This window comes from Lissotriton vulgaris, chromosome 1_1, assembly GCF_964263255.1.
Source record: "Lissotriton vulgaris chromosome 1_1, aLisVul1.2, whole genome shotgun sequence".
In the NCBI taxonomy this organism is placed as follows: Eukaryota; Metazoa; Chordata; class Amphibia; order Caudata; family Salamandridae; genus Lissotriton; species Lissotriton vulgaris.
In genome coordinates this window covers 818,067,561-818,094,805 of record NC_141685.1, presented here as the reverse complement: position 1 = coordinate 818,094,805, position 27,245 = coordinate 818,067,561, and the positions used below count along the sequence as shown (strand labels likewise).

General features: G+C 44.4%; 2 protein-coding genes across 5 annotated transcripts in view; one reads left to right on the top strand and one right to left on the bottom strand.

The window, feature by feature from the left end:
* Window positions 1-10,602, top strand: part of LOC147747950 (uncharacterized) — a 44,647-nt gene extending 34,045 nt beyond the window's left edge. Inside the window, exon 3 of one of the 2 annotated variants that reach the window (XM_086957162.1) lies at window positions 10,112-10,602. In XM_086957162.1, coding sequence (XP_086813288.1) covers window positions 10,112-10,474 — 363 coding nt within the window. In that variant the 3' untranslated portion in view covers window positions 10,475-10,602. Of the gene's footprint in view, window positions 1-10,108 lie in introns of both variants that reach the window. The other variant, XM_086957153.1, reaches the window with a different exon arrangement.
* A 37-nt stretch (window positions 10,603-10,639) lies between these two features.
* The window catches only part of LOC147747949 (3-keto-steroid reductase/17-beta-hydroxysteroid dehydrogenase 7-like), a 127,904-nt gene continuing 111,298 nt past the window's right edge, over window positions 10,640-27,245 (bottom strand). Inside the window, exons 8-11 of one of the 3 annotated variants that reach the window (XR_015308479.1) lie at window positions 21,781-21,879; window positions 14,936-17,082; window positions 12,906-14,870; window positions 10,640-12,748 (exon numbers count right to left, since the gene is read on the bottom strand). Coding sequence is in view for 1 of the 3 variants with exons in the window: in XM_086957133.1 (XP_086813259.1) it covers window positions 16,999-17,082; window positions 21,781-21,879 (183 nt within the window). In the remaining 2 variants the exon portion in view is untranslated. Of the gene's footprint in view, window positions 17,083-21,780; window positions 21,880-27,245 lie in introns of all 3 variants that reach the window. The other 2 variants (XR_015308478.1, XM_086957133.1) reach the window with 2 other exon arrangements.

Sequence of the window (27,245 nt, the reverse complement as noted above, 5' to 3'; positions counted from 1 at the left end):
TGGTGCAGCAACAGTAGACCTTGGACAGTAAAGCAATCTTTGGTCAGCAAAACAGTGCTTGGACAGCAGGGAAGGCTTAACAGCTAGGCATTTCTTCTTCCTGGCAGAGTCTACAGTTCCAGAAGTGATCTGAAGAACAGTGGCGGCTGGTGACTTTTGAAAGTAGTGAAGCGTAAAAGTTGGGGTGAGTGTTGTGCAAAGGGTGAGCCTGACTGTCATAAGGGAAGTTTGGAGGGGTTCTCATACAACAAGAAAACATTGGTTGTACATACCACCGTCGCTAAGCAAACCACAGACTGGAAAGATCGAACATTGCATAGACCAACAACTGTTAGCCGCAATGTCCATGCAGCAGAGCCTTTAGAAGTTGGATCAGTTTGCACACTTTGTATAGCTTCCAAAAATCACTGGTGGGCTGCAAGAATGTAAACACGTAGGTGTCACACAGTTTGAGTCAGTTCTAGAGTACACGATTTAGAGAAACAAACGTATAGCGGGATAAAAGAAATACACATTCATTTAATATTTTTCCTAAAAGCGATGAAAGAAATATACTTTCATTGAAGATTTTTCCTAAAAGCGTCATACTGTGAGGACTGCTGTGTATTGACTCAAGAAACCTGCCCAAACTTATAATGTATGTATATATTTGAATGTTGTGCCAAAGTAACAGAGTCACTCAATATAGACTTTTCTCCTGCTCTCCTGCCACTCACTGCCGCCAAAAACATTTTATTATGAGATGCAGTAGGCAATCCATTTTTTCACTTACTATAATTTACAATAGGATTTATTTATTTTCATTTGATTCTAATGTATGTTTACTCATCATCTGGGATTACGAAGTAGCATTATTATTCAGGAACCATAAGGCCTTGTCATTAAAAAAAAGATATTGCATCCGGTTGTAAAATCTCCAGAAAGTTGAAACAAGCATGATGCAGTCATCAAAAACAATTTGAATTAGTACATCTTAACCCACCAAACCCGGATTAATGAGGTGTGACTACTTTGCAAGGCAGAAGTAAGATTATTCAGGATAGCTTGACCTGGTCACTCTACTACCGCACGGCCCCCGTGTGCCTGGATTCTGCTGCCGCTGCCTGCTTGGCCCTCTTGCTGCCGCCTCTCCTTAGGGCCCCTGCTCTCCAGGCTTGCCCTCGCTCCCCAGGCTTGCCCTCGCTCTCCAGGCTTGCCCTCGCTCTCCAGGCTTGCTTTCGCTCTCCCCCGCTCCGCTTTCCCGCTCTTTCCAACCCCCCCCCCCCCTCTGCTCCCTGCCGCTGCTCTCCTGCGGCCCTGCCCCCTTCTCCTGTCTCCCGCTCCCCATTCGCCGCCCCGCTCCCGCCTCTCAGCTGCTCCTCCCTCCCACTTCGCCATAAACGGCGGGGACCGCGCGTACGTGCAGCAGCCACGCGCAGCGGGTGCGCCGATTGCGCGCCAAAGGCAAGCTCGTCTACGCCCGTCCGCGCCTGGACCGCGCCCAGTGCCAGAACCCCTGGACCCCGCCAGAGCCAGCCAACCCGACTGAGCTACGACGCCGCCATTCTCCACGTACTCAACACCGGCCGACATCCAGCCTGCTACCAAGCCACCCCGAAACGCACCCATGGAGCCTTCACCTGCCACGCCTGCTACTTCACCTGCACTCGGTCCTGCACCGCGCCAGCCAAAACAGCCGCCAACAACAACCACCTCAAGTGCATCCTGCTCAACACCCGCTCCATCCACAGGGACGCCGTCAAACTATGGGACCTCCTGGACAAAAAGGCACCAGACGTCGCCTTCTTCACGGAAACCTGGATGAACGCCTCCTCAGCCCCCGACATCGCTATTGCCATCCCGGACGGCTACAAGATCATCCGGAGGGACCGCTTCAACCAGACCGGAGGAGGCATAGCCATCGCCCACAGAAACACTATCCGCATCACGACCAACACCGACGACACCCTCGCCACCGACAGAAGTCCTTATCCTCGGCCCATCCATCTCCGCCTGGGACGACTCCTGGTGGCCCCCTGCTCTGGGCCCCCCATCCAAGCCCACGGACCACGCACGCAACCTGGGCTTCATCCTTGACTCCTCCCTCACGATGGCCAAGCAAGTTAACGCCGTTACCTCCTCCTGCTTCAACACTCTCCGCATGCTCCGTAAGATCTTCCGCTGGATCCCCACTGGAACTAGGAAAACGGTCACCCAGGCCCTCGTCACCAGCCGTCTGGACTACGGGAACGCCCTCTACTCTGGGACCTCCGCCAAACTACAGAAAAGACTCCAGCGCATCCAGAACGCCTCAGCTTGACTAGTCTTGGACATCCCCCGACACAGCCACATCTCCGCCCACCTGAGGACCTGCACTGGCTCCCCGTCAGCAAAAGGATCACGTTCAGACTCCTCACCCACGCACACAAGGCTCTCCACGACTTGGGCCCCGAATACCTCAACAACCGCCTCACGTTCTACACGCCAACCCGCCAGCTCCGCTCCGCCAGCCTCGCCCTCGCCACAGTCCCATGGATCCGCAGAACCACCACCGGAGGAAGATCCTTCACCTACCTGGCGGCCAAGACCTGGAACACCCTCCCCACTCACCTACGACTCACCCAGGACCATTTCTCCTTCAGGAAGCAACTCAAGACCTGGCTATTCGAGCAGTAGCAGCCCCCCCCCCAGCGCCTTGAGACCCTAGCGGGTGAGTAGCGCGCTTTACAAATACTCTTGATTGATTGATTGATTATCTTGCATGCGCCATGCTTAAATGCTTTAAACAGCTTCTGAATTCCTAACATTTTACACAGGTGACAACATAATCATTTGTTTAGTTCCACTGTAACAATATTTTGTTCTTCCAAAAGAAGGCTGCAAAAGACGAGTAATTTACCGCATATGATAAATACCAATACAGTGGGGTGCCATATTTACTGGGTGCGGAAAATACCTTCTGGAGGATTTTATTAAACCAGTGCGTCACATTGAAATCAATTGGGTGAATGTTCCATATTTGGCGACACGGGTGCTACTGTGAACAAAGTGACACACCACATGATTAGACACATTAAACTAAAGCTACTAAATGTACAATTCATTGCCTTTGGTTCTAATACACCCCTTTTGCTGCAAGTGCTATTTTCAACCAGCTGGCTCCCAGGCAGAGCATTATGGCGATTCTGACTGCTTTGAACATAAGGTTCCTCGGTTTACTGTAATCGTCAGACCGTGATGTCGTGCAGGTATATTTTCTTTTCAAAGGTCCCAGTAAAAGTAAAGGAAGACAAATAACACTACACACAGTTGCGGCCGGCATTACCAGGGGACGGGGGGGGGGATAGAGGGGGGAAATTGGGTTGTTGCGCCGCAGGGGGGGGGGGGGGATGGGGGGGGGGGAAGGCGGGAGGGGTTTAAGGGGAAAAATATATATATATAATAAATGTAATTGTACAACTTACCGTCCCGCTTTCCGTGAAGTCCCGAGACTCCCGACTCCCGCCGTCCTGCATTTTGAATTCCTTCAGACAGTGTGCTCATCATCAGTAAGGCTGCAGGCAGCCTCCCTCCCCTCCACCGCAGCGTTTTTTATTGGTCAGGCCGCGCCCCACCCGGGCCCACTGTTGTTAATACTGACTGTTTGGGCGGCCTCAGGCTGCCCAAACAGTCAGTATTAACAACAGTGGGCAAGCCACTCCCCCCTGCCCTCGAGCAGGACCCCCAACCCCCAACCAGGAACTTTTGCTTTCTCGCAGTGCGAGAAGGCTGAAACAAATTGTAGTTATTACCATTTATGTTTCTGCCTTCTCGCACTGCGAGAAAGCAGGGGGGCGGCGCCCAAACACCCCTATAGAGGAGCCGCCACTGCTGAAGAGTTAGAACAGAAGGTCCACTATATATACCTGGTACCCACTTTGAAGTGGGTGAAGCTTCTACAGTCCTCCCCTTACAGAGACATCTGGAATTTCCTTCCTTCCTACCTTGGTCCCAGCTTGTCTGGCGTCACAAAGAACTAGAGTGAAACACTTTGCGAGTGTGCTAAGGCAGAGTTTTTGTGATGTGCAAGTGTTGGCAGTTGACAGCTCCTCTGCCCATCATGACATAGATGGTCATTCCTGACAATGCCTATTCCCGCTTTGTCTCACTGTCTGTGAGAAATATGCAAAGACCAAAAGCCCGCTACACTTAGTCATGTGACCCAGGATACATGCTTCTGGCACCAAATCGTTAGGACAAGGAAATGCCAACTTTCTAAAAGTACATTTTCAGAATTGTGACTTAAAATCCAACTTTGCCATTAAAGAGGGTTTTAAATTACAATTCTTTAGAGACCAAGCTCAACGTTCCTACTGCTCCCAGTTGAAAGTTATCACTTAATAAATGTAATAAGGTAATTCCATGTTATTATTCTACGGGAGAGGCAGACCTTGTAGTAGTGGAGAATCAATGTAAGAGTTTTTCACTACCAGGTCATGTAAAAGTTAAAAGTGCATGTCCCACTTTTACATACGCTGCCCCCACCCCTATGGGCTGTTTAGGGCCTACCCTAGAGGAGACTTAAATCTATTTAAAAAAAGGAAGGTTTAGGCCTGGGAAAGGGTTATTTTTCCAGCTCGAAATGGCAGTTTAAAACTACACACACAGACTGCAATGGCAGGACTGAGACATGTTTATCTGTCTACTTAAGAGGTGCTGCAGGCCCACTAGTAGCATTTAATTTACACTTCCTGTCTATAGGTAGCACCACTTTACTAGGGGCTTACAGGTATATTAAATTAAATCCTGAAGCCATTTGTGCTAGAGACAAAAGCTTCCATCAGAGACTCTATGGACTTCATTGGGAAATATGAGAATAAATCATTTGACCCCACAAAAGATATCTTGGTATCATTGGGCATTGAGCCCTTATGTACAAATAATGCTGAAGCCATTTGTGGTAGAGAAAAAAGCTTTCATCAAAAATCTTTAGACTTTAGTGGGAAATATGAGAATAAATCATTTGAGCCCACAAAAGAAATCTTTGTATCATTGGACATTGAGTCCGTATATACAAACATCTCACAGGAGGAGGCGCTGGCGGTGATTAGACATTCCGAAAAAAGAGAACTCAACTGCATCTCAAACCCACTGACTTTTTACTAGACTTGGCCACCCATTGTTTGAAAAAGAATTATTTTTGTTTAAGAATGAGCTCTTCCAACAAACAAAGGATGTAGCCATGGGTTGTGCTTTTGCTTCGGAAACATCTAACATCTTTATGTCTTATTTAAAGACATATGGATCTATGGCAATGCCAATAGATACAAGGAATTCATTGTATGATGTCATTGCTATATCAATTATATATTCTTCATCTGGCGCGGCTCCCTAAACAGGGTCGGATTGGTAACGCAGGCCCTCGAGATATGGCCGAGGGCTGGTAGCCGAGTTCTAGCTGTGGGCAGCTTGGGGGCTGTCTGTGCTGTTAGGATGCCACCAGTGGCCCAGTGGGTGCCTAAGTGGCCTTTCTAGAGCCAGATGGGCGGAGGTATCATTCGCTTTCTCTCGCTGGGCCGGACAATTAATGTATGCTGATTGAGTGGGGGCATAGGGCCTGAGCAGAAGTGGTCTCACTTGCATTCATGTGTGGCTCTCTTTATCTGGCCCAGTGGGTGCCTAAGTGGCCTTTCTAGAGCCAGATGGGCGGAGGTATCATTTGCTTTCTCTCGCTGGGCCAGACAATTAATGTATGCTGATTGAGTGGGGGCATGGGGCCTGAGCAGAAGTGGTCTCACTTGCATTCATGTGTGGCTCTCTTTATCTAAGTGAAGTTAATAAAACATGCCCCACCCCCTTTCTTTTTTATAAAACTTTGCATTAGCAGTGTTTTGCGGAAAGTCAATATGCAAATGTGGGCCACTTTTATTGGTGTGCCCGGGTTGATTTTTTATCCCAATCCAACCCTGCTCCTAAATATCTTGACAGAATTTCACGAATGGCTAAATGAAAGATCCATTAATCATCGCTTTACAATGACTTATAAGAAGGAGAAATTGGATTTCTTGGATGTATGGGTTATGACAGAAGACAACAAACTTATAGTCAACCTATATACCAAACCCACGGATAGGAATATTCTGCCATTCCAGACCACTCAAAGAAAATTAACCATATGGGCAATTTCTAAGAATCCGTAGAAGCTACTCATGGAAGGTTGACTGCTTCCCCAATGGCGAAACATCATATAAAATGCTGATACAGAGGATATAAAAAAAAACAGGTTAGAAATGCCCTGAAATATGTGTGCTTCACTCCCAGATAGAGCCTGTTGTCACCCAAAGACAGATATAAAAACATGCTCTTGGCGTGCGTGTTGACCTCTCCAACAGCCAATAAAATTTAAAAAATCTTGATTTCAACTTGAAAGTACTTCACAACTTTAACATCCCAAAAACTTTATTTTGTTTAAAAAGGACAAGAACTTACGCCAAGATTTGGTACATGCTGCTAGAACAATAAGGGGAAAATTCTTACCACAAATGCTTGATTAACACCTACAACGGGACACTACAAGTGCAGCAAATATACAGCTTATAATTTTACCAAGAACAGTAAAAATGTCACGATCAATGGACACATATGGCATTAAAACGTGTTGACTAAATTGTAATTAAAAATGGAGTGTACTATATCATGTGCCATTGTAATAAAGTGTGTACTGGGCGAACAAATCAACCCATAAAAACAGGATCTTGCAACATAGGTCGAGAGTAAGATGCAACTCTTTGGGAGCTCCCCATGTCCAGCATTATGAGACAGCCAGACACACACAAATTAAATGGAATGGTCAGTCCTGTACCTTATACCCAAAAAGACTAGAATAGAATTGGTGGAAAGTATTCTAGTATAAGGAACAGACGGGCGCCTGATTGAAAAAGTTTGTACGGCAACACAAGGACTAAATGAACATGATGAGATGTGGACACTACTCAATGTATAGCACTTCTAGAAGACAGCTCCCTCTGAAAAATGGCATATAGCCAGATAGAATACTGGCTGACGAGCTTCTTAATGTAGAGCACAGATAGAGGACATGTCCTGTCAAAGTGGGTATATGCTTCTGAAACACATAGCTACATTAATGGGTGTTGGACATGACAGGTATTTGTAGTTAAGTCGTTTGCTGCATGTGACTGTGTTCCTATACATATATTTATGCTTGACTATTACTTTTTGCACAATTTGTACAATTTTGTTTTACATGCCATATGGCTAACGATAGATACTGTGCGCTCCCAGCTGTTTACTTTCCCTGTGCCACGCCTTGCATTTCCTACAAAAGAGGTTATTCAACAGTTACACCCACACATTAAGCCCCACCACCATACTGATGCACACCCTGATAGCCCACAGGCTTATATTTGCAGCCAACAGAAGGGATTCCCTCGCCCACTGCAGTTGAGTGTTCGCACTCGAGAAGGATTTATTCCCTTAGACAACCATGGACAGTGACGCTGTCACCAAGTCAACAGAGCCTAGACACAGGACTAGTGGAATTCCAGCCCCCGTTGGAGTCCGAGTACTAGCAGGGTCGGCACCCTGGCTTTGTAATTTAGTTTTTCTGGGACGCATGCTGGAAGGACAGCGAGCGTAATTTCTGGGTTGCCGGATCTCTATAACCTTGGGATGCACCTGCCAATGGTAAACCTGATGGAGACCCCGCTAATTTCCACATGAGGACAGCCGCCTTAACTGAGGCTGCGGATGATCAGTCCATGAGTGAGTACCAGCCGCACCAGGTGTTCATGACTACTGTCAACATCCATATGAATATTAATGAGGCTTTCCTGATTGCTACCCCTGGCCGCTACTACCTGTAACAAAGTGTTTCCCCACAGGGATGACGAAGGGCTTCAACTTCGTACAGTGACGCCCTATCCCCAAAGCAACGTGGGAACATGTAATATAGTCGCCGACCCCTTCTCTCCCAGTTGGAGCTGTTTGAGGTATGATGTATGTGCATTGTATTGTATTGTAATTGCATTTATAAGCACTTACTACCCCTGACGAGGCGTCGAAATGCTTCTTCAGTGAATAGCACGATACTTCGCAACCCATGAAGGATTAGTGGTAAAATTAGGATAGTGAAATATGAAATTCATCTGAGCGGTGCATTTGTTAGTCTGTTATTTGGATTGAGAAGGATAGTGAAGAGATAAAGGAGGGAAAAGGTTTGCATTTATATAGCGCTTGCCACCCCGATAATGCGTCAACGTGCTTCTAGACGAGCAGCACCCTACTCCGGAACCAAAAAAGGATTAGTGGTGAATTACTCTAGGGGAATATGAAATTAATCTGAGTGGTGGACATGTTAGTCTGTTATTTGGATTGAAAGGAATAGTGGAGGGATGGAAGAGGGAAGGGTTTGTATTTATATAATACTTGCTACCCCTGATGAGGTGTTGAAGATCTTTTTGGTGGGCAGCACGCTACAATACAATACAATGTAATACAATATAGTCACCCACCCCTCCTCTCCCAGTGGGAGACATTTGCGGTATGATGTATGTACATGCATTTACTCGAGCAGAGATCCTTTTGGGCCATGGGGTACTACATTGGATTCACACCGGGCACAACCAGTAACCATTCGGCACGCCCCGTATTCTTAGCATATAACTTGCACCCATGTTTCGCAGTGGTATATCACTGGGCAAATGCTCACAAAGTGGATATTACTCTTGTTAGGAATGTACCACATTTAGGTGAATCTTTAAGCGCTTTCCGCCCCTGAAGTAGGGTATTAGTGATTGGCCTTTTCTGTTCAAAATTGTATGTGCACAAAGGATGTTTCTTTCCTCTGGTTTCAGTGATTGGGTTCTATGTACCGCACAGGCACTGAATATTTACACACATTCTCACTATGCAAATGTATATGTGCAATTATAATTGAAAACCCCAACTGACATAGGGCGATTTTATGTATTTATTCTACTCTAAAGAATTCATACTCCTTACATGATCCAGAGGAGGCGGAAAGTTACCTGGCCGAAACGTGTCTACTTTCTTCAAAAAAGGAGCCCACCACAATTGGAAAAATATATTTGATACAAGGATCACTAGCTGAAGCACATTATGTGTGGAACACATGGACATTAGGCAATTGGTTCACAGAATTATGAAGCGGACTCCCTTGGAGATAGATCCAATGTAAAAAGTGTATAGCTGGGCAGCTTGAACTTGTTAAGTGTATATATAAGGATAGTGTATAAGTTGCATGAAATTCGTACTAAGTATGGAATTTATTCCAAAAGAATGATTAGAAGCATTAAAAATAATTGATTTACAGCTAATTCCTGAGTGTGTTTGAAATTATTAATACGATGAAAGATATTCGATCATAGCATCAATTGAGAGCCACATTTATATTGAGGCATTATTGTTGACAAAAAAGCGTTAGATCTATCTCTCATAAGTCATATCCTTTTTGTGATTTAAGTGATATGAGAAGTGGCTTGCCATAGGCCCATTACAACAACCAATTGCTTTTAGAGTTTTTTTTTATCTTGTTCATAAATGCTCCTTTAGAAGTACTTTTTCAAATGTTTGGATCTGATAGAGAACCATGTATGTGAGAACTAATCATAGGCACTCACTCAATGCTGCAACATGTCTGTAGTCCATGGCAGCAGCAGAAGCAGCCGGATGTATCCCTAGGCAGCGGCTGGCAGGTCCTGTACTACCCTACTGTTCCACTTTAGTCTTTTTTCCATTTCGCTTGTGTGCACACATTCGCAGACAGAAGAAGAACTGCATTGGCACGAGTACTAAGGAAGGGATAGATTACATTTACCCACTACTTCTAGCCGAAGGGAAAGGAAGGGTCAAGAATAACATTTGTCAACCTCCCTCCCCCCTAATTTGGTTAAACTGATCGAATACCAACTGGAGCACAGCTTTCTGGGATCAATTTTACAAGTATAGTATGCAATAGTAAGTCAGTTTCACGTAATCACAAGCCAGCTTTTTTTTGTAAAAGTTATCTTTTTTTAAGGGACCTGTGTTGATATAATGATGCAAACATATAAAAAAAAGAGAGATACCTAATCCGTATTTTCTTTGTTTTTTACCCTGCGGCTTCCATTAGCAGAATCCGATGCTCCATCGAGAAGCCCACTCGTATCCGACACACCAGCTCCTAGCAGCTCCTGTACCTCAAGACACATTTGGGAAAGTTGGAGCGGACAAAACAGGTGCTGTGGAACATGCTACCTACCTGCAAAACAAAGAAAGAGACCAATCGGCCAACAAGACCCAACAGGAGTTCCCAAAACGCAGACCTCACTGCCTCCGCGCCCTTCTGGACGGTTGCACAAGCGGTGGCAGGTTCACATGCATTTCCAGGCCAGGAGATGCAACCTGCCGACACTGCTATGTGATGTCCTCAGTCTGTTGGCTGGCTGTTATAATTACCATCCTCATCTTCATTGTGACCAAGGTAACCACTGGCTAAAGAATGGGAAGGATCAAGTGAGAATGTGGGACAACCCAGATCAGAGGGTAGATCCAATTTGAGGTCAATAGGACGAGACAAACATTTGAGAACAGAGGCTCTATCGCTGACATGTATCCAAGGAGAGGACAACGTTGTGAGAGAATGTGGAGCGCACACAATATAGTTTCCAAGAACAGCTTTGCAAATGCCTTTATTAAAATCATATTTTTTTTGCTTGCGGGGGGCTCACTAATAAAGATCAGAATTGGCCTTAAAATAAAGACATGTATTAAGAGTGATAAAGGTGTCGGACAGCTGTGGAGGGTCTGTCGCATGTTCATGGTCTACATAATAAAGCAAGATTCTTCATCAAGACACACCAGAACAACATGGGCAATGTTACAATTCTTCAAATTTGTGCTCGAAATCGAGGGAAAATAAGTACAACTAGCAACTGTGGGTGATCTCTGGACAAACTAAAAAGGTCTGCTTATTCAGAGACAATTCTTTACCTCTACATGTGTAAGTATGCATTGTAGTAATAGAGTAGAGGTCTAACTGGAGGATAGTGAAGCACTGTACAACTTGCTGCAGAGGATACAAGATAGTGTTTATAAAGCTTCATAGAAGAGGAAGTGTGAATCCATTTGAATGGAGCTTGGGTGCATCTTGGGATGGGGATGTGAGGGTGCCAGGAGCTCTTTCTGAATAGGATGTTCTTTAGACAGATGTGTGTTGTGTTCTTTTCTGGATTGTGAGAGCAAAGGTGCAAGTCTGGTGTGAGCAAAGCAAATAGTTGGAAAAGGACTGCCTTCATTTATATCTTCTGTGCACATCTTCACTTCCAGTAAAGCTAAGCCTTAGCTCCTTTTGTTGTTTTGGGCCCCGAAGATCAGTGACTTCTTAAGGATTTGTGGAGGCCCAGACAAGACGTATGATGGGGCTCCATGTTTAGAACAACTTTAAATTCATTACACATATTTAGCTAGTTCAAGTCCTTATGAAGCCAAACAATAATGAATTATACATTAATTTTTTAAAGAAATGAGACACACAAAAACAGCCTAAAGCACAAACTGTCTCACCAAGGAGAACCAAAAAAAAGCTTGAACATGTATGGGCAATGCCATTTCTCGGTGTGCCTCGATCCAGATTTTTTTTGCTTTGAAACAACAATATTTTACATTGAATTCAGTGTCTAACCATCCTAACCACCCTATTAATCCCAATGTTGGAAAGCCATGTTAAGGGTGACTTGAAGGATGCTCTGTGGCTCGTGCATACATTAGATAAAACACATGCTCCCACCTCTTGGAATTGTAACTTTAAATTCCAGATAGTTGTGATCACAAATCTATCCCCTTCCCAACTGGAATCCTCGTTGCAGCATGAGAAGTCAAATCACACTTCAAGGAATTTCACCATTCTATCAGATAATCTTCTCCTTTGTTCTCTTTCCCTGCCTTGTCCCTCTTCTTATCTTTGTGAGTGTGAACATCTCTGGCTAGACATTTACCTTTGGGTCTTCTGATTAAGAGGAAGGGGGAGGGTAAAGAGAGAGGTAGAAGGGAGATAGAGTTGAGGTAGGAAGTTGAAGCAGGGAGAGATGCAAGTTAAAGAGATAAAGATGAGATAGCCAGAACTGTGGATACATGGAGGTAGAAAGATAAAGAGGTAAGTAGAGAAAGCGAGACCGGGGGATAATTAAGGTTTTAGAGGGACATACAGCTAGAAATAGGTAAAAGGAAACAGAGAGAAGGAGATCAGTGGGCTACAGCGAGGGCAAGGTATAGAGAGAGAAAAGTGAGAAAGATGAATTGTGAGAGGTAGGGAGGGGTTGAGGTATGTAGACAAGTGAGTCAATGAGTATTAGGTCAGGTAAAGAGAGTAGTGAGGCAGAGAAAAACAGACTGGTGAGTTTGGAATTGAAAGGGTTCAGGTACGGAAGGAGAGATTAGGCAGGAGAATGGAGAGGTACGGAGAAAGGCAGAGATAGAGAGGTGAGCTAGATAGATGTATTGAATAAAAGAGATTGGGGCGAGTTGAAACTGTGAAAGAGATACAGCGAGATGAGAGAGCGAAGGTAATGATGGAGAATAAAAGGCAGCGGTATGGAAAGTGAGAGCAAGAAAAGAGTAATTAGAACAGTGAATTAAAGAGAACGCTGGTAGAAAGAGAGGAGAGATGGAGAAGTGAGGTAGCGAATGAACGGTGAGGTAAACAGAGATTGGATAGTGAAATAGGTATGTGGTAGAGAGAAATGAGGTAGCGAGTTGTGAGGCGGGAAATTTTCTAGAGCCCAATCTATATGCTATAATAAATCTCACCGAAACAGTATGCGTGTTTTTGTGAATTAAAAAAAAAACGTTTTTGCATTATAGTGGAAATAAATAACTTGGCTCAGCTGAGCTGAGTTTTTGTGACAGAAAATAGATTAGGCTCTAGAAACTTCTTCAGTCTTTTTTTAAAAAACAATATCGATTTGTTGACAGATTCGTTCTGGTCCCTCCATTTATTTTTGGGTTCATTTTATTATATCCACACAGACATTCTTTTTCCTGTAAGAATTTAAAGAACTGTTTTTTGAATGAGTTCCATGTGAACAATTGTTATAAGTTTAGCTTAATACCCAGTTAGCATAGACATATGGGTTGGTCTTGTTTTGCAGTGAGCATGGGGCCAACATCTGGGTTGACCCTTCACACTTAGAGCTTCGCACTGGGAAATACAAGAAAATGATGGGTGGAATGCCTAAATTAATCTTGGCTACCAGTAATTAACTCAGGACAGCATCCCAGTCCATCATTTTTTTCTTCCTATCATTTTTAAAGATGTTCTAGGATCAGACATCTGACTTGGGTAAAACTAATCATTGTTTATGAACATTTAAGAAGATGAATAATGGGCTCCGCAGACATGGCACTGGACTGTCTGTGCCACTCAGGTCCAAAGTTGAGGTACTTGGATGCTGAAGGGTTACACATAATGGGTTTCATTCAGGAAATGTGACTAAGAGAAAGAAGGCCATTCCAAAAAGCTTGGAACTCTTTTAGACTATCATGGTGTGAAAAAGACACACATAAGGATTGCTTGCAACCGACACAAAAATGACTGCTTCCAATGTTGAGGGACAAAGGAAATAAATGTACCAAAACTCTGTCGTAAAGGCCAGATTCAACAGAAGATTTATTAAGACTAGACTTTCACTTCTGAATGAAAGAAAATAACACCGAGGACATGTTAATGTTATGTTATGTTATGTTATGTTAAAATGGGACTTTTATAGCGCAACGGCTACTCCAAAGGAGTGTCCCGGCGCTTTGTGCTCCAGACCAAAGAAAGAGCTGGAAAACATAACAGTAGAAGAGCAGGGGCCTAAAAGAGGGGACAGGTTATCCAGCGAACAGCCAGGTTTTTAAGTCTTTTCTGAAGACAAGCAGGTTTGCGGTGTTTCGCAAGGACACCGGTAAGGAATTCCATAGCTGAGGAGCAAGGAATCCAAAGGACCGGCCGCCTAGCCGAGCCCTTTTGATGCGTGGCACCCGAGCCAAAGCTTCTGACCTGAGGGATCGTGCAGGTCGATAGAAATCCAGCCTCCTCTGAAGATATTTGGCACCATTGCCATGCAAGGCCTTATGGGCAAGAGTCATGGCCTTGAACAGTATCCTCTTCCGCACCGGAAGCCAGTGAAGGGATACAAGGAGATTGGAGGCACTGGTGCGGCGGTGCAGGCCAAAAATTGCACGAGCAGCAGCGTTCTGGGTAACCTGCAAACGCTGGAGGAGGTATTCAGGCAGACCCAGATATAGGATATTTGCATAGTCCAATCTGGACCCTATGAGTGCCTGAACAGTGATCCTCCGATGTTCCTCCGAGAGAAGGGGAAAGAACTTGCGTAACATTCTGAGGATCCCAAAGCATGTTCCCGTAAGAGTAGAAACCTGGGATTTGAGCGAGAGCTCGTTGTCAATTTTAACTCCCAGGTTCTTAGCCCACTTAGAGGACTGAGTGGGAGGGAACATGTCAGCAGGCCACCATCCCTGCCAATCTGGTTCCGATGGGCATCCGAAGAATAGTATTTCGGATTTGTCCGAGTTGCACTTGAGGCTGTTGTCTGAGAACCAGCTAAAGACAGCCCCAAGGCACTCGCGGATCCTTTCTCCATCGAACTCTTCGCTCTTACGACAGGTGAATAGGAGCTGGGTGTCGTCAGCATAAGAGACGATCCGGGCCCCGTAGGACTCCGCCAATGTCGCCAGAGGGGTCATAAGGATGTTAAATAGAGTGGGGCTCAATACAGAGCCCTGAGGCACTCCGACTCCCAATGGCGGCATCTCGGCGGACCCGGGTGGGACCCAGACCGTCTGCCGGCGGTTGGCCAGAAAGGAACGAAACCAGTTGAACACCGTCCCCCCTAGTCCGATGTCATGAAGTCTAGTGAGGAGATCCTCATGGGGGACGGTGTCAAACGCCGCCGACAGATCTAACATGACTAACATCACCCTGCCTCCCGTGTCCAGCACCTCCTTAACGATCTCCGGGACTTCCAGGAGCGCAGTCTCGGTGCTTAAGTTGGAACGAAAGCCCGATTGGGATTCATGAAGTAACTCATTAGACTCCAGGAAGTTAGAAAGCACGCTGTGCACGTGTTTCTCCAGGATCTTGGTCAGTGCTGGAAGGAGCGAGATTGGCCTATAATTGGAAGGCGCCTCTGGGTCAAGATTGGGCTTCTTGATCAGGGGGATGACCATGGCTTGCTTCCAGGCCTGGGGCAGAAAACCCTGACTCAGGGATAGATTGAGGATAGGATTAGCTATGGGGTTGATGACGTCTGCCATTTTCGCTAAGAATTTTGCTGGGCACGGATCTAACGGTGAGCCCGATTTAAGGTTCCTCATCAAGGCTAAGGATGCGGCAACCGGAAGGGGAGGGAAAACTAGCAAAGCTGGGCCAGGAGGAGACAGAGAGGCTGTCTCAGTCGGCATCGTAGATAAGTCATCTAAAGATCTCGACGGGAAAGAATCCTGAATTAGCCTGATTTTGGTGGTGAAGAAATTGGCAATAGTGTTAGCCCAGGTCTCCACCGGAGCACCCTGAGAAGAAATTGACCGGGGGCTGGTAAATTCACGCACAATAGAAAAAATCTCCTTACAGGAGTTAGCTGCGTCTTCAATCCTTTTGGCGAAGTAACATTTCTTGCCCTGAAGAATTAGATCATGGTATGACTTCATCATGATTTTATAACGTTGTTTAGCCTCAGGCTCATACTGGACTCTCCACGCCCGCTCAGCAACTTTACATTGCCTGCGGGCGTGGGCTAATTCCTCCGTGAACCAGGGGGCAGGGACCCGTAGGGCAGCAGACCTGGGTGGCTGTAAGGGAGCGAGCTCATTTAGTCTGGCATGTCTGAAATACTCTGTGCAATCTAATGTGTTATTCAAAAAAAGAACTGTGTGCTGTAAGTGGATTTTATGAACTGAAGTCAGATACCATAAACATCAAACATATGTAAGTAATCTCTATGCATTTATGATCAAGGACAATGCAATGTACTAAAAGAACAATTATGTCAAGCCTATGTCTGCTCTATGTACTAACGCAGGGTTCTCCAAAGTCCGCCCTGGAACGCCTGATCCATGCGTGATTTTTAACATAACCCCATTAAGAAAAATGTAGTTATCCTAAAAATCTGGTATCGATCTGGCCCTCCAGGACAGACTTTAAAGAACCCTGTACTACTGTCATATAACTTCTAAAGAAACTTACATCTAAGGTGAAAGGGGATTCTAATGCCTGCAATCCAGTATTCAGAAAAAAAGAACTACATGATCTATCTGTGTTTGTTGTACTAAAGTCACATCCCATAAAATAGACAAACACGTATGGTTGTTGTGCATTCTGCGAACTTCTACTCAAAAATTGGAAAATCTGCATGACTTCAGTACACTATCAGTGCTAGAATATCCTCCAACACACGAGGGTTCCAGGTTTTTGCATGCAATTTACTTTTCCACCTCCCTTTGTAACCAAAATTATATTTATTTGACATGGATACAGAATGAGCAGCAGAGACCGTGTTGGTCATATGGTGGTCCTTTTCTTAGATTTGAGAGGCTGTGGACCTAATTTTCATAGTCCAGAATTGTTATAAAAAATGATGCAAAGCTTCCTTGATCAACTTCCATCCTACATGGCTCATAGGCCTTCTTAACTGGCAGTTCTGGAGGCTCAAGTTGACAGACATTGTAGTACAAGAAGAAAGTCTACACAAAATACAAAAATATTGGTAAAGTTAAAACTGTTTTGTGATTATTTTGGAGAAGTGTATGCACCACTGGATGCAACATTATGTTGCTGAGCAGATGGTCCAGGATTAACACATTGTAGGAAGTACAGTTTTTTCTGTCTGTTCACAGGGATCAGCTGAAGTGCACATTACGCCTGCAACTATAAGGCCTTCCAAAGTGTACTCTCCCTTGAAGGTGTGTGAGGTAGACACTGATCCCACACTCTGGTCACTATTAGTTCTCCTTCTGTGCTGCTTAGCGCACTCGCTCTCTGACCTGCTTTTCCAGGACAACCAACTTCTCGTAGAACCGGTTACTGGTGTCATAGTCAAGGTCCATCTAGCATGAGAGAAACAGGCAAGTATGAGGACAACGGTTTGAGATGTCAAATAAATAAGCACATTGTTGCCAGTTGGCGCACTGCCACATCAGACCATAAAAACATGGAAACAGGCCACTGATCGCAATGAACGTACTTTAAAGAAGCACATTTGGAATAAATTAATTTCTTTTAAGAGTGTGAAACATGCCAGCTGCAGTTCATGGCCAGCCATAAATTACCTAAGGCTGTAAACATTGGAGCATCAGGGAAAGCAGGAGGAGAGAACAATGAGACCAATAAAAAGGTGACCACGGTCAGCAGACAGTTCATTTCTGGAATAGAGGCATATTTCGTGGTGCAGACATTTGAAAACTGTTTTGTGACACAGTCCAATTCCTTTGTTAGAGTTCGGGGTCTTTAGTTGGAAGAGGTATGCCCCTTGTCCAAGTAGGGACCCTTCCTTCCAGTCAGGGTAAAGGGTACTACACTTCCAAAATAACCCCTGTTCACACCCTTAGTAGCTTGACACTAGCATTCAGGCTTATCTCAGTGCCATTGTGTAAAGCATTTGCACATAACACACAGTAATACAGTGAAAACACTACAAAAGGACCACACACAAGTTTTAGAAAAGTAGCCAATTTTTACCTGTGTAATAGAAGAACAAAATTATAAAAATCTAACATACAGTAATCAACATACGAATATTACAAACATAGACTCACAATACACTTCCTTGAAGTCGATAGCTTCGTCTGGGGCTATCATGAACAAACAAATCCAACACTTCAGGGTGACCGCGGTGTCGCGAGCCAGCTATGGTGTCTGATGACCAGGAAACAGTATCTTTGAAATGCAGGGCGTTGTGGACCTTGCGATGAGCTCTAAAGAGGCGGTGGTCCCAGAGGTCGGTACAGGCATCATCGGGCCCATGAAGTCACACGCATTGCAGATCAAACTCTGTGAGGTTGAAGTCAAGAGCGCTGGCAGGTGTCGGGGCTTTGGTGTGGCAGGTGGTGCCCTCTGTTCGCTGTGCAGGCAGCAGCTCGGTGCCGGTGTCAAGCGGCGTAGGTGAGACCAGGGCTGCGGTGTGAAGTGGAGCGGTGCTGGCAGGTCACGGTGCAAGCAGCGACATCGTCATTGCTGAAATACTGGAATCAATGGCTCTGGCAGGCCAAGGCTGCAGTGTGAGACGGAGCCGTGCGTCGAGTTACTTACAAGCAGTGTCCCCAGGACAGGGTGTAGGCAGTTGCGTCAATGTCGGCAGGGAGTGGCATCATGGGTGATACCATGGTGGCGATGTGAAGCAAGGTGGTGTGAAGTGCGTTGCTCTCCGGTCACAGTGCAAGCAGTGGCTCAGTGGTGGCGGCAAGACCAGGGTTGCAGTGCGGTGCCAACAGGCCAGAGTTGCCAATTAAGTTTAGAGTCTAGTAAGATACCCAAGTATGTAAAGGTATCCACCTTCCATGGGCCAAACAATGTGGCACTTTTTGTGTTCTTTGGTCCCAGGATCAGAACATGTGATTGAATTGGTGCGCAGATCCAAACTATTCATAAAATCAACTAAAAGGGTTCAAAGCTGCTACTGCTATAAAGATCTTGCTGTATGTGTAATTAAAACACATATAAAAGAGCCAGAATCAATCTGTCCCCGGCTCTTGGGACACTACACCCTTAACTGTGAGGCCTTCTCACGCCGATTCACATATATAATAAAAAGAAAGAGAGCTAGTATGCAACCCTGCCTAACCCCTTTACTAAGTACAAACTTCTTTGTACATTCACCATTATTGCCAAAATGTCTTGAGGCCATTAATCCATGGTGAAAATCCCTAAGTAAACTGACCAAACACTCCTCCACTGCCCATGGACCTTAGCTCAGCCCAAAGTTTTTCCCAATTGACCAAATAAAATGCAGAGCTGAGATACATTAAGGCAAGATGGAGAGAGCATGTATTTGCTCGAACATATTTATTAATTATAAGGTGGAGGGTAAGATTCTGATCGGCAGTGCCCCCCGCACGAAACTCATACTGAATATCAGACAAGATATTCTGGGTAAGTCTATTCATTTTAACTTCAATATCTATTAAACCAATGGGTCTATAAAAGGAAGGGTCACTCCTGTCTCCTTCTTGTTAACTGGAACATTAACAGTGTCACCGGGACTCAGGGAGTGTTTGACCGACAGCTGCATTAAAATACAGTGTAATGAGAGGAGCTCATAGATCTACACAAGCGTTAAACAAATCACCCAGGATACCATTTGCCCCAGGAGCCTTGCCCCTTGGTAGAGATTCTATAGCGCCTCTAAACTCTACCCAGTGCAAAGATAATTTAGCTGGCTGGTCCCTTTGGGAAGAGCCCTCGATCAGACACACTCCCTGATATAGTACTGAAAAGTAATCTTCCCATGTCTTAGATGGTACCAGGCTCGCTAAGTCTGTCTCACTCTCCTCTTTAAATAAGGGATGATTAACCACTTTCCAGAAGAATGTGCTGTCCTTTCTGGTACTTGCTCTGAGAGTAAATCCTCCCACATCACTGCCTGTAATTCCTTCTTCCTATGAATGATTGCTGCATTATATACGGCCCTACAGTGTTTAATTTTGCTCTTGTCCCTTGGCAATAATTTTAACTGTGCTAAGAGTGCCCTGCGTGCCCTTGCACAGGTCTTAGCAAACCAACGATGAGGCAATGAGGAGCCCGGCTTGCTTTTTATTGAGAGGGCATAATTAATATAAATGCCTATCTTTGTATATATGCAGATAGAATGCTAACGTCAGAAGCCTCTACATCCAAGCAAGCCTCGATTTCAGAGGAACAGGAAATCACTAGATTCTTTAAAAACAAATCCGGGGTAATTTTTCCCAATTTCAGTCTACGTCCCTGGTCAGTGGCCTTTACTTTATTCCCCAAAGTGGTGATAAGATGCACATATTTGATGTCACTGGTTGAGACATCCACACATCATAGATACGCCACATAGTGGAGCCTGATTGTAACAAAATAATTCTAGTAGCAGTACCATAAAGCACCGGCATGCATTACAAATAATTATCAAATACCACCAAGGTGAGCTCACAGCATGCATCGCCATCATAGGCTGTAAGGATGTAATGTGCACAACATACCATTGCGAGCATGCTGAGCAGTGTTGAATCTAGAAAGGGCTATTTGTACTCCAATTACAAAACTCAGAGCATACAAAATAATCACAAGGCCACAAAACATAGTGTTGTATGGCCGTCAGGGACATTTTTGATATTGCTAAGTTAGCAGGAGCTCTGCAGCCATGATGTTGCTTTTGCGCACGTTATTACATGGCTTTATTGTGCAAGACTCTGTTTGTACCTTTCACATGAGAACTGTCTGCTTTCTGCATTCTCTGGCTGTTCCTGGAGCTTAGTCTGAACACGATGTGCAAGGTCGTTAAACAATGCCCCTTGTTATTCTGTTCTGTTCAGTCCCTAGCACTTAGACAAAACATGCTACACAGCTGCAGCTTCTGGAAACCCGTGCTTTGATATTATGGGATTGCATGTTGGTTTTAACACACACTTGGGGAGGGACCTTTCCAGGGAGAAGAGCTATGCTTTTCCTATGATGTAAGAACTACCATCTAGGATCTAAGGTATGGGGTCTGCTGACAAAGCCCAGAAATCTTCTTTTATATAATAAAACGTCTTCTAGCCAAGGGGAGGGTGGGTAGGTCTTATAGACCTTTACCCACTGACTGTATACGATGCTATCCCCTTTCATAGTCTATGTGAACTTGCTACAATGCTAACTATTTTAGGTTTATGCATTTTGCTGCTGGTAGTGGCACTTATACTGCATTATAGAGCACAATAGTTAAAAATAAATATTTTGAACTATAACAGTGACTCTGTCTATTCCTATTGTGGACATGTACGAGTAAGTGAGCGAAAAGGTACGTCTTGCTACCGCGATTCCTGATAGAGTCTGTGGTGTTGTGTTCTGGGTCATCTAATCATTTGTAACTTCGTGATTATGTAAGAGAACAAATGAGACACTATAGCTAGTCGGTTTTGGGATTTTGGTTACTGATGCGGTTGGAAGGCTTAGCCCCTACACACAAGGTCCTGGTTTCCTGCACATAGTTCTGTGTATGTGCAGCATCCCCGCAAAAATAGAGAGCACGAAGAAGGCACTGGACAATGGTATGGTACCTGAATATCGTCTGACAAACTATTGTGTCCTAAATATCATTTTTGAAAAATGCTGTCACATTCGAAACAATAATTGAAAATCTACACCCAGACAATATTTTAATAAAAAATATATAGGCCATAATATTTGTGTCAGATGACATTTTTATCCACGATATTCGGACGTATAATCCTAGACAACAAATGTTTGAATGAAGCTTGTGTTCTGATATTTATATGCCAAATATTACGAAAATCGACCGCTGACACTTAATGATCTCTAGGCTGATTATGACAAACGCATAGAAATGTAATATAATTTTGTTGTACGTAAGAGAGTCGACTCTAGAAATCTAAGCATCAATGTGTCCACGGAGGTCTATGATCATCATGAAATAGCTGAGTTATTAACTTCCAATGACAATCATGGGATACACCGTTACAGTCAGAGTGATAACATGCATTTTAAACATGTAGCTGTGGATGACCACCATTAAAATCCGAAAGCCAGATTGATCTACATAAACAGATGTCGATACTCACCCTGATAGGCTTCACATAGCTGTTTCCCAATCCTGACGTCAGGCTGTGGTATTTCGCCAGCGGATTTAGGGACTCCGGTCTTTGTCTGAAGAGCCACACCTGAAAAAAGAAAGAGAAGATGTTGAACACATGTGGGCATTTCATTTCAGTAAGTGTTGGCTGAAGTATAAACCGGTCCACATCCCTACAGATAAAGCTTCCTCCTTTAGAAGTGGTTCACACAGATAAAAAAAAACACAAGCCAGACATGAATTCAAAGCACAATATATAATTTAACAAAGTGTAAGAATTTGCAACCGTTTCAGAAAGAGGCCCCTATCACTTAAATTATAAGAAATCAGTGCAGTTCTCTCAAAAGCGTTAAAGACATCCTCAAGAAATGCAGAGACAGCAAGGTTAATTTTGTCTGATATTTTTCTAGCTCCATATGTGGTCCATCTGTTTGGGATTAGGAATATTCACATGACTCTTTCATCTGTGGGCTATCCCTAATTGATGTGGGGGGTGACGTAGATGCCCCAGAATGATATTGGACTATGTAGCCAACCCAAAATGAGTCCTCCTGTACATAAACTGCTTCAATTTCACACAACTGGATTCCAACTAACAAACACCCCCTGAAATTGTTTGAAACTTTGAAATATATAAAACATCATTGTAAAAACCTAGAAAACCCATGAAATATTTTAGTCAATAAATTAATACAAATTGCACCACAGCTTAATTACTGGAAAAATACCTTGATTATCTCCAACAATAAGTATCATACTTAAAAGTATTCAGGAAAGTGACATGAAGTTTAAAAGGGGTAAACTTACTAGAATTGGTATGTGAATTAGGTAATAATTACAAGACACTTAATTTACTGTACATTTGTACTTTGTTTACTAACTGAAGATCAGACCATTGAACTGGTGCATACGTATGTATGCCATTACACCTACTAATACATCTACACACTGAAAAGCAGCTGCATTGCATTAACATTTATTTTACAGCGTCCTCCACACCATTACATTGTTATTACCTTTATATTGCAGTTTTATTACGACCCAAGGTAAACTAGTCCATTGACAAAGAGTATACGGAGCCAGGTGTTGAACCCATAAATCCTAAATCCTAAACCAATCCCAAATTCCAAACTCCAGCCCCAAATGCCAAACTAAAACCCTCATCATACCCCAAACCCCTAAACAAAGTGAAAGGTAAATTATGTTACTGTAAATTTCCATCTAGAAGGAGGTTGCAAATTTAATGTGACAATGTAATTAAGACAATCAAATGGGAGGTACACTGTCCATTGAAAGATAAGCAGGAATTTAGTTTTGCAACCTTTACATTCTGGATCCCATTATGTATCACAACATCTTTGCATGTGACTGTGGGAGTACATACCGTATTACTTTTCTACCTAATTTTGTAAAGCCTGTGTCCAGCTAATTGGTGTAAGTGTTTACAAAACGCATGTGCCGCTAATGCATCATAGGTGTGCCGAGATACGTTATAAATCCTTGTATTGAAGAGTAACTCTGTGTGCAGGTAACAGTTAACGATTTGTGTTCAGCAACTTACACACACGTTTTTTGGTTATGCAGAAAAAGGTTCCAACAGGGAAAAGAGTCTATGTAAAACATATTTAGTATTGTAAGCAGCCTTGAGTTGTTAGACAGAATTGTCTCAGCATGATGACACTATAGCATAGAAGACTGTGCACCAGGTACTAACCTGCACATGTGCTTGTTTTGTTTCAAAATATGGGATGACTATAATTTGCGCCCTCGCCAAGCACTGCTAATTACCCCACAAATTACCTTAATCGTGACATCTTCTTTGACATCACTTATAATATTAGTGCAACATTTGCAGTGAAATTATTGATGAGAAGACTGTCCACGGCCGGTGCGGAGTTATAGTTACATTAGGGCACGAGTTATAGTGACTTGAGAGAGAGAAAGAGAGACAAAGAGAGGAGAGAGAGAGAAGAGGAGAGGAGAGGAGAGAGAGAGAAGAGAGAGAGAGAGCGAGACAGAGAGAGAGTGTGTGTGTGTTTCTGTCCTTGTGGGGACTTGGGTGTGATAACACACTAACGCTGTGGGGAATTGATTGCACTGTGGGGACCTGAACCCAGGTCCCCACAAGGTAATGTCTTCTAAATGATAAACAAAGGCTTCAGGAACATCAGGAACATTTGTGGGACCTTAAACACTTCTACCACAAACCACCTCTTTTGGGACTTTAATAAACGAGGGCGTAATTTAAATTTGCATATTTTTTTGAATTTTGCATTACACTTACTTTCTGAGATTCCCAAAATTCCTACATTATGAAACAACGTGTAATTATGCACTATACAAATCAAAACTTTACGCGAGAAATCAGACGTAACACTAACGGAAAGACACAAGCTGCTGTTGCTCGCACCACTTGTGTTTTTGTCCTATTTATTTTAACCACGAAATCCATCATTGCATCAAAAATGTATATGCGGACGCATGTCATGCTAAAACTAAATGACAGATTTGCATTTTGGGTAATTGTAATTTTGCATAATTTCCCCCCAAAATGCACGTAATTATGCAAAGGAAAATTATATGAATTTTGCACACCCCTAGACTTGAACACTAGCACACACCATCTCTGTGGGGACTTGAACAACACTATCACCCACAATTTCTGTGGGGACTTGATCATTACAATAGCACACCAACAACATGGAAGACTACAGGTGACTATCATACACAATCTCAAAAAAACCTGAACATAACTGTTACCCATCATATCTAGGCCTTGAAAGAAAAACAAATTATATCCCAGGTCTTATATATATATATATAAGACCTGGGACGTTGCTGATTGGAGCGGCTTACCGGCCTATCAGGAGGCTTGTAATTGAATAAAGTGGTGTGGCATGAAACGCTGTGTTCTGTGGTTACCAGCCTGTGAAGAAGGAATCTATCCGAAACGCGTCTGCGACATCCCGCTGTGGGTGAAGGTCTGAGGGGATTTGCTGCAGCCTGCGTGCGCTCTTGTTTGTGGACAAACTTGGAGCTTTTGTATTTACACGGCAGTCCAGCCGTGGAGAGCGCACCACCGCCTCTAAGGGCAGCGGGCCTTTGAACTCGACATCCAGTCGAACTCTGCATATGGGGCAGCAGGACCATGAATATAGACCTTTCCCACTCCGGGGCCCATCTGTGGGCTTGATTGGGGACCCACAGAACACTGCACCCAACTGGGTAGAATCACTGCACTACATGTCCCATAAGACCTGGGACGTTGGTGATTGGAGCGGCTTACCGGCCTATCAGGAGGCTTGTAATTGAATAAAGTGGTGTGGCATGAAACGCTGTGTTCTGTGGTTACCAGCCTGTGAAGAAGGAATCTATCCGAAACGCGTCGGCGACATCCCGCTGTGGGTGAAGGTCTGAGGGGATTTGCTGCAGCCTGCGTGCGCTCTTGTTTGTGGACAAACTTGGAGCTTTTGTATTTACACGGCAGTCCAGCCGTGGAGAGCGCACCACCGCCTCTAAGGGCAGCGGGCCTTTGAACTCGACATCCAGTCGAACTCTGCATATGGGGCAGCAGCACCGTGAATATAGACCTTTCCCACTCCGGGGCCCATCTGTGGGCTTGATTGGGGACCCACAGAACACTGCACCCAACTGGGTAGAATCACTGCACTACATGTCCCATAAGACCTGGGACGTTGCTGATTGGAGCGGCTTACCGGCCTATCAGGAGGCTTGTAATTGAATAAAGTGGTGTGGCATGAAACGCTGTGTTCTGTGGTTACCAGCCTGTGAAGAAGGAATCTATCCGAAACGCGTCGGCGACATCCCGCTGTGGGTGAAGGTCTGAGGGGATTTGCTGCAGCCTGCGTGCGCTCTTGTTTGTGGACAAACTTGGAGCTTTTGTATTTACACGGCAGTCCAGCCGTGGAGAGCGCACCACCGCCTCTAAGGGCAGCGGGCCTTTGAACTCGACATCCAGTCGAACTCTGCATATGGGGCAGCAGCACCGTGAATATAGACCTTTCCCACTCCGGGGCCCATCTGTGGGCTTGATTGGGGACCCACAGAACACTGCACCCAACTGGGTAGAATCACTGCACTACATGTCCCATAAGACCTGGGACGTTGCTGATTGGAGCGGCTTACCGGCCTATCAGGAGGCTTGTAATTGAATAAAGTGGTGTGGCATGAAACGCTGTGTTCTGTGGTTACCAGCCTGTGAAGAAGGAATCTATCCGAAACGCGTCGGCGACATCCCGCTGTGGGTGAAGGTCTGAGGGGATTTGCTGCAGCCTGCGTGCGCTCTTGTTTGTGGACAAACTTGGAGCTTTTGTATTTACACGGCAGTCCAGCCGTGGAGAGCGCACCACCGCCTCTAAGGGCAGCGGGCCTTTGAACTCGACATCCAGTCGAACTCTGCATATGGGGCAGCAGCACCGTGAATATAGACCTTTCCCACTCCGGGGCCCATCTGTGGGCTTGATTGGGGACCCACAGAACACTGCACCCAACTGGGTAGAATCACTGCACTACATGTCCCATAAGACCTGGGACGTTGCTGATTGGAGCGGCTTACCGGCCTATCAGGAGGCTTGTAATTGAATAAAGTGGTGTGGCATGAAACGCTGTGTTCTGTGGTTACCAGCCTGTGAAGAAGGAATCTATCCGAAACGCGTCGGCGACATCCCGCTGTGGGTGAAGGTCTGAGGGGATTTGCTGCAGCCTGCGTGCGCTCTTGTTTGTGGACAAACTTGGAGTATATATATATATATATATATATATATATATATATATATATATATATATATATATATATATATATATATATATATATATATATATATATATATATATAAATAAAAGAGTTTAATCAACTCATGGACAAAATTAGAAAAAATCCTGGGGTCATCCTCAAAAAATCAGACAAAGGCGGGAATATTGTTCTGTGGCCTAAATCAGATTATGAAAAGGAAGTGATGCGCCAACTTATGAATGCAGAATGCTATGAAAAGACATCCATGAAGGCATACATCAAGTCAAAAAGGAACTCCTCAAGTGGAAAAGTGAGGGTTTGATTACCTCAGAGGAATTCAACTTCATGCACAATGCACATCCTGAGATACCCTTTATATATTTACTACCCAAAATCCATAAAGGGAAAATGCCTATTCCAGGACGTCCGATCATATCAGCCATAAACAGCATGACAGAACACGTTGGCCAATACATTGATTTCTACCTGCAAGATCTGGTAAGAGCTCTGCCATCGTATATAAAAGATACTGGGGATTTTCTCAGGCACATCAATGATTTTACCTGGTATAACAACCTAACCTTAGTGACTCTGGACATAGAGTCGTTATACACAAGCATCCAACACGAATGCAGCCTACAGGGGGTTGCACACTTCTTGGACACTAGATCTGCTGATTACTTAATGCATAACAGAATGTT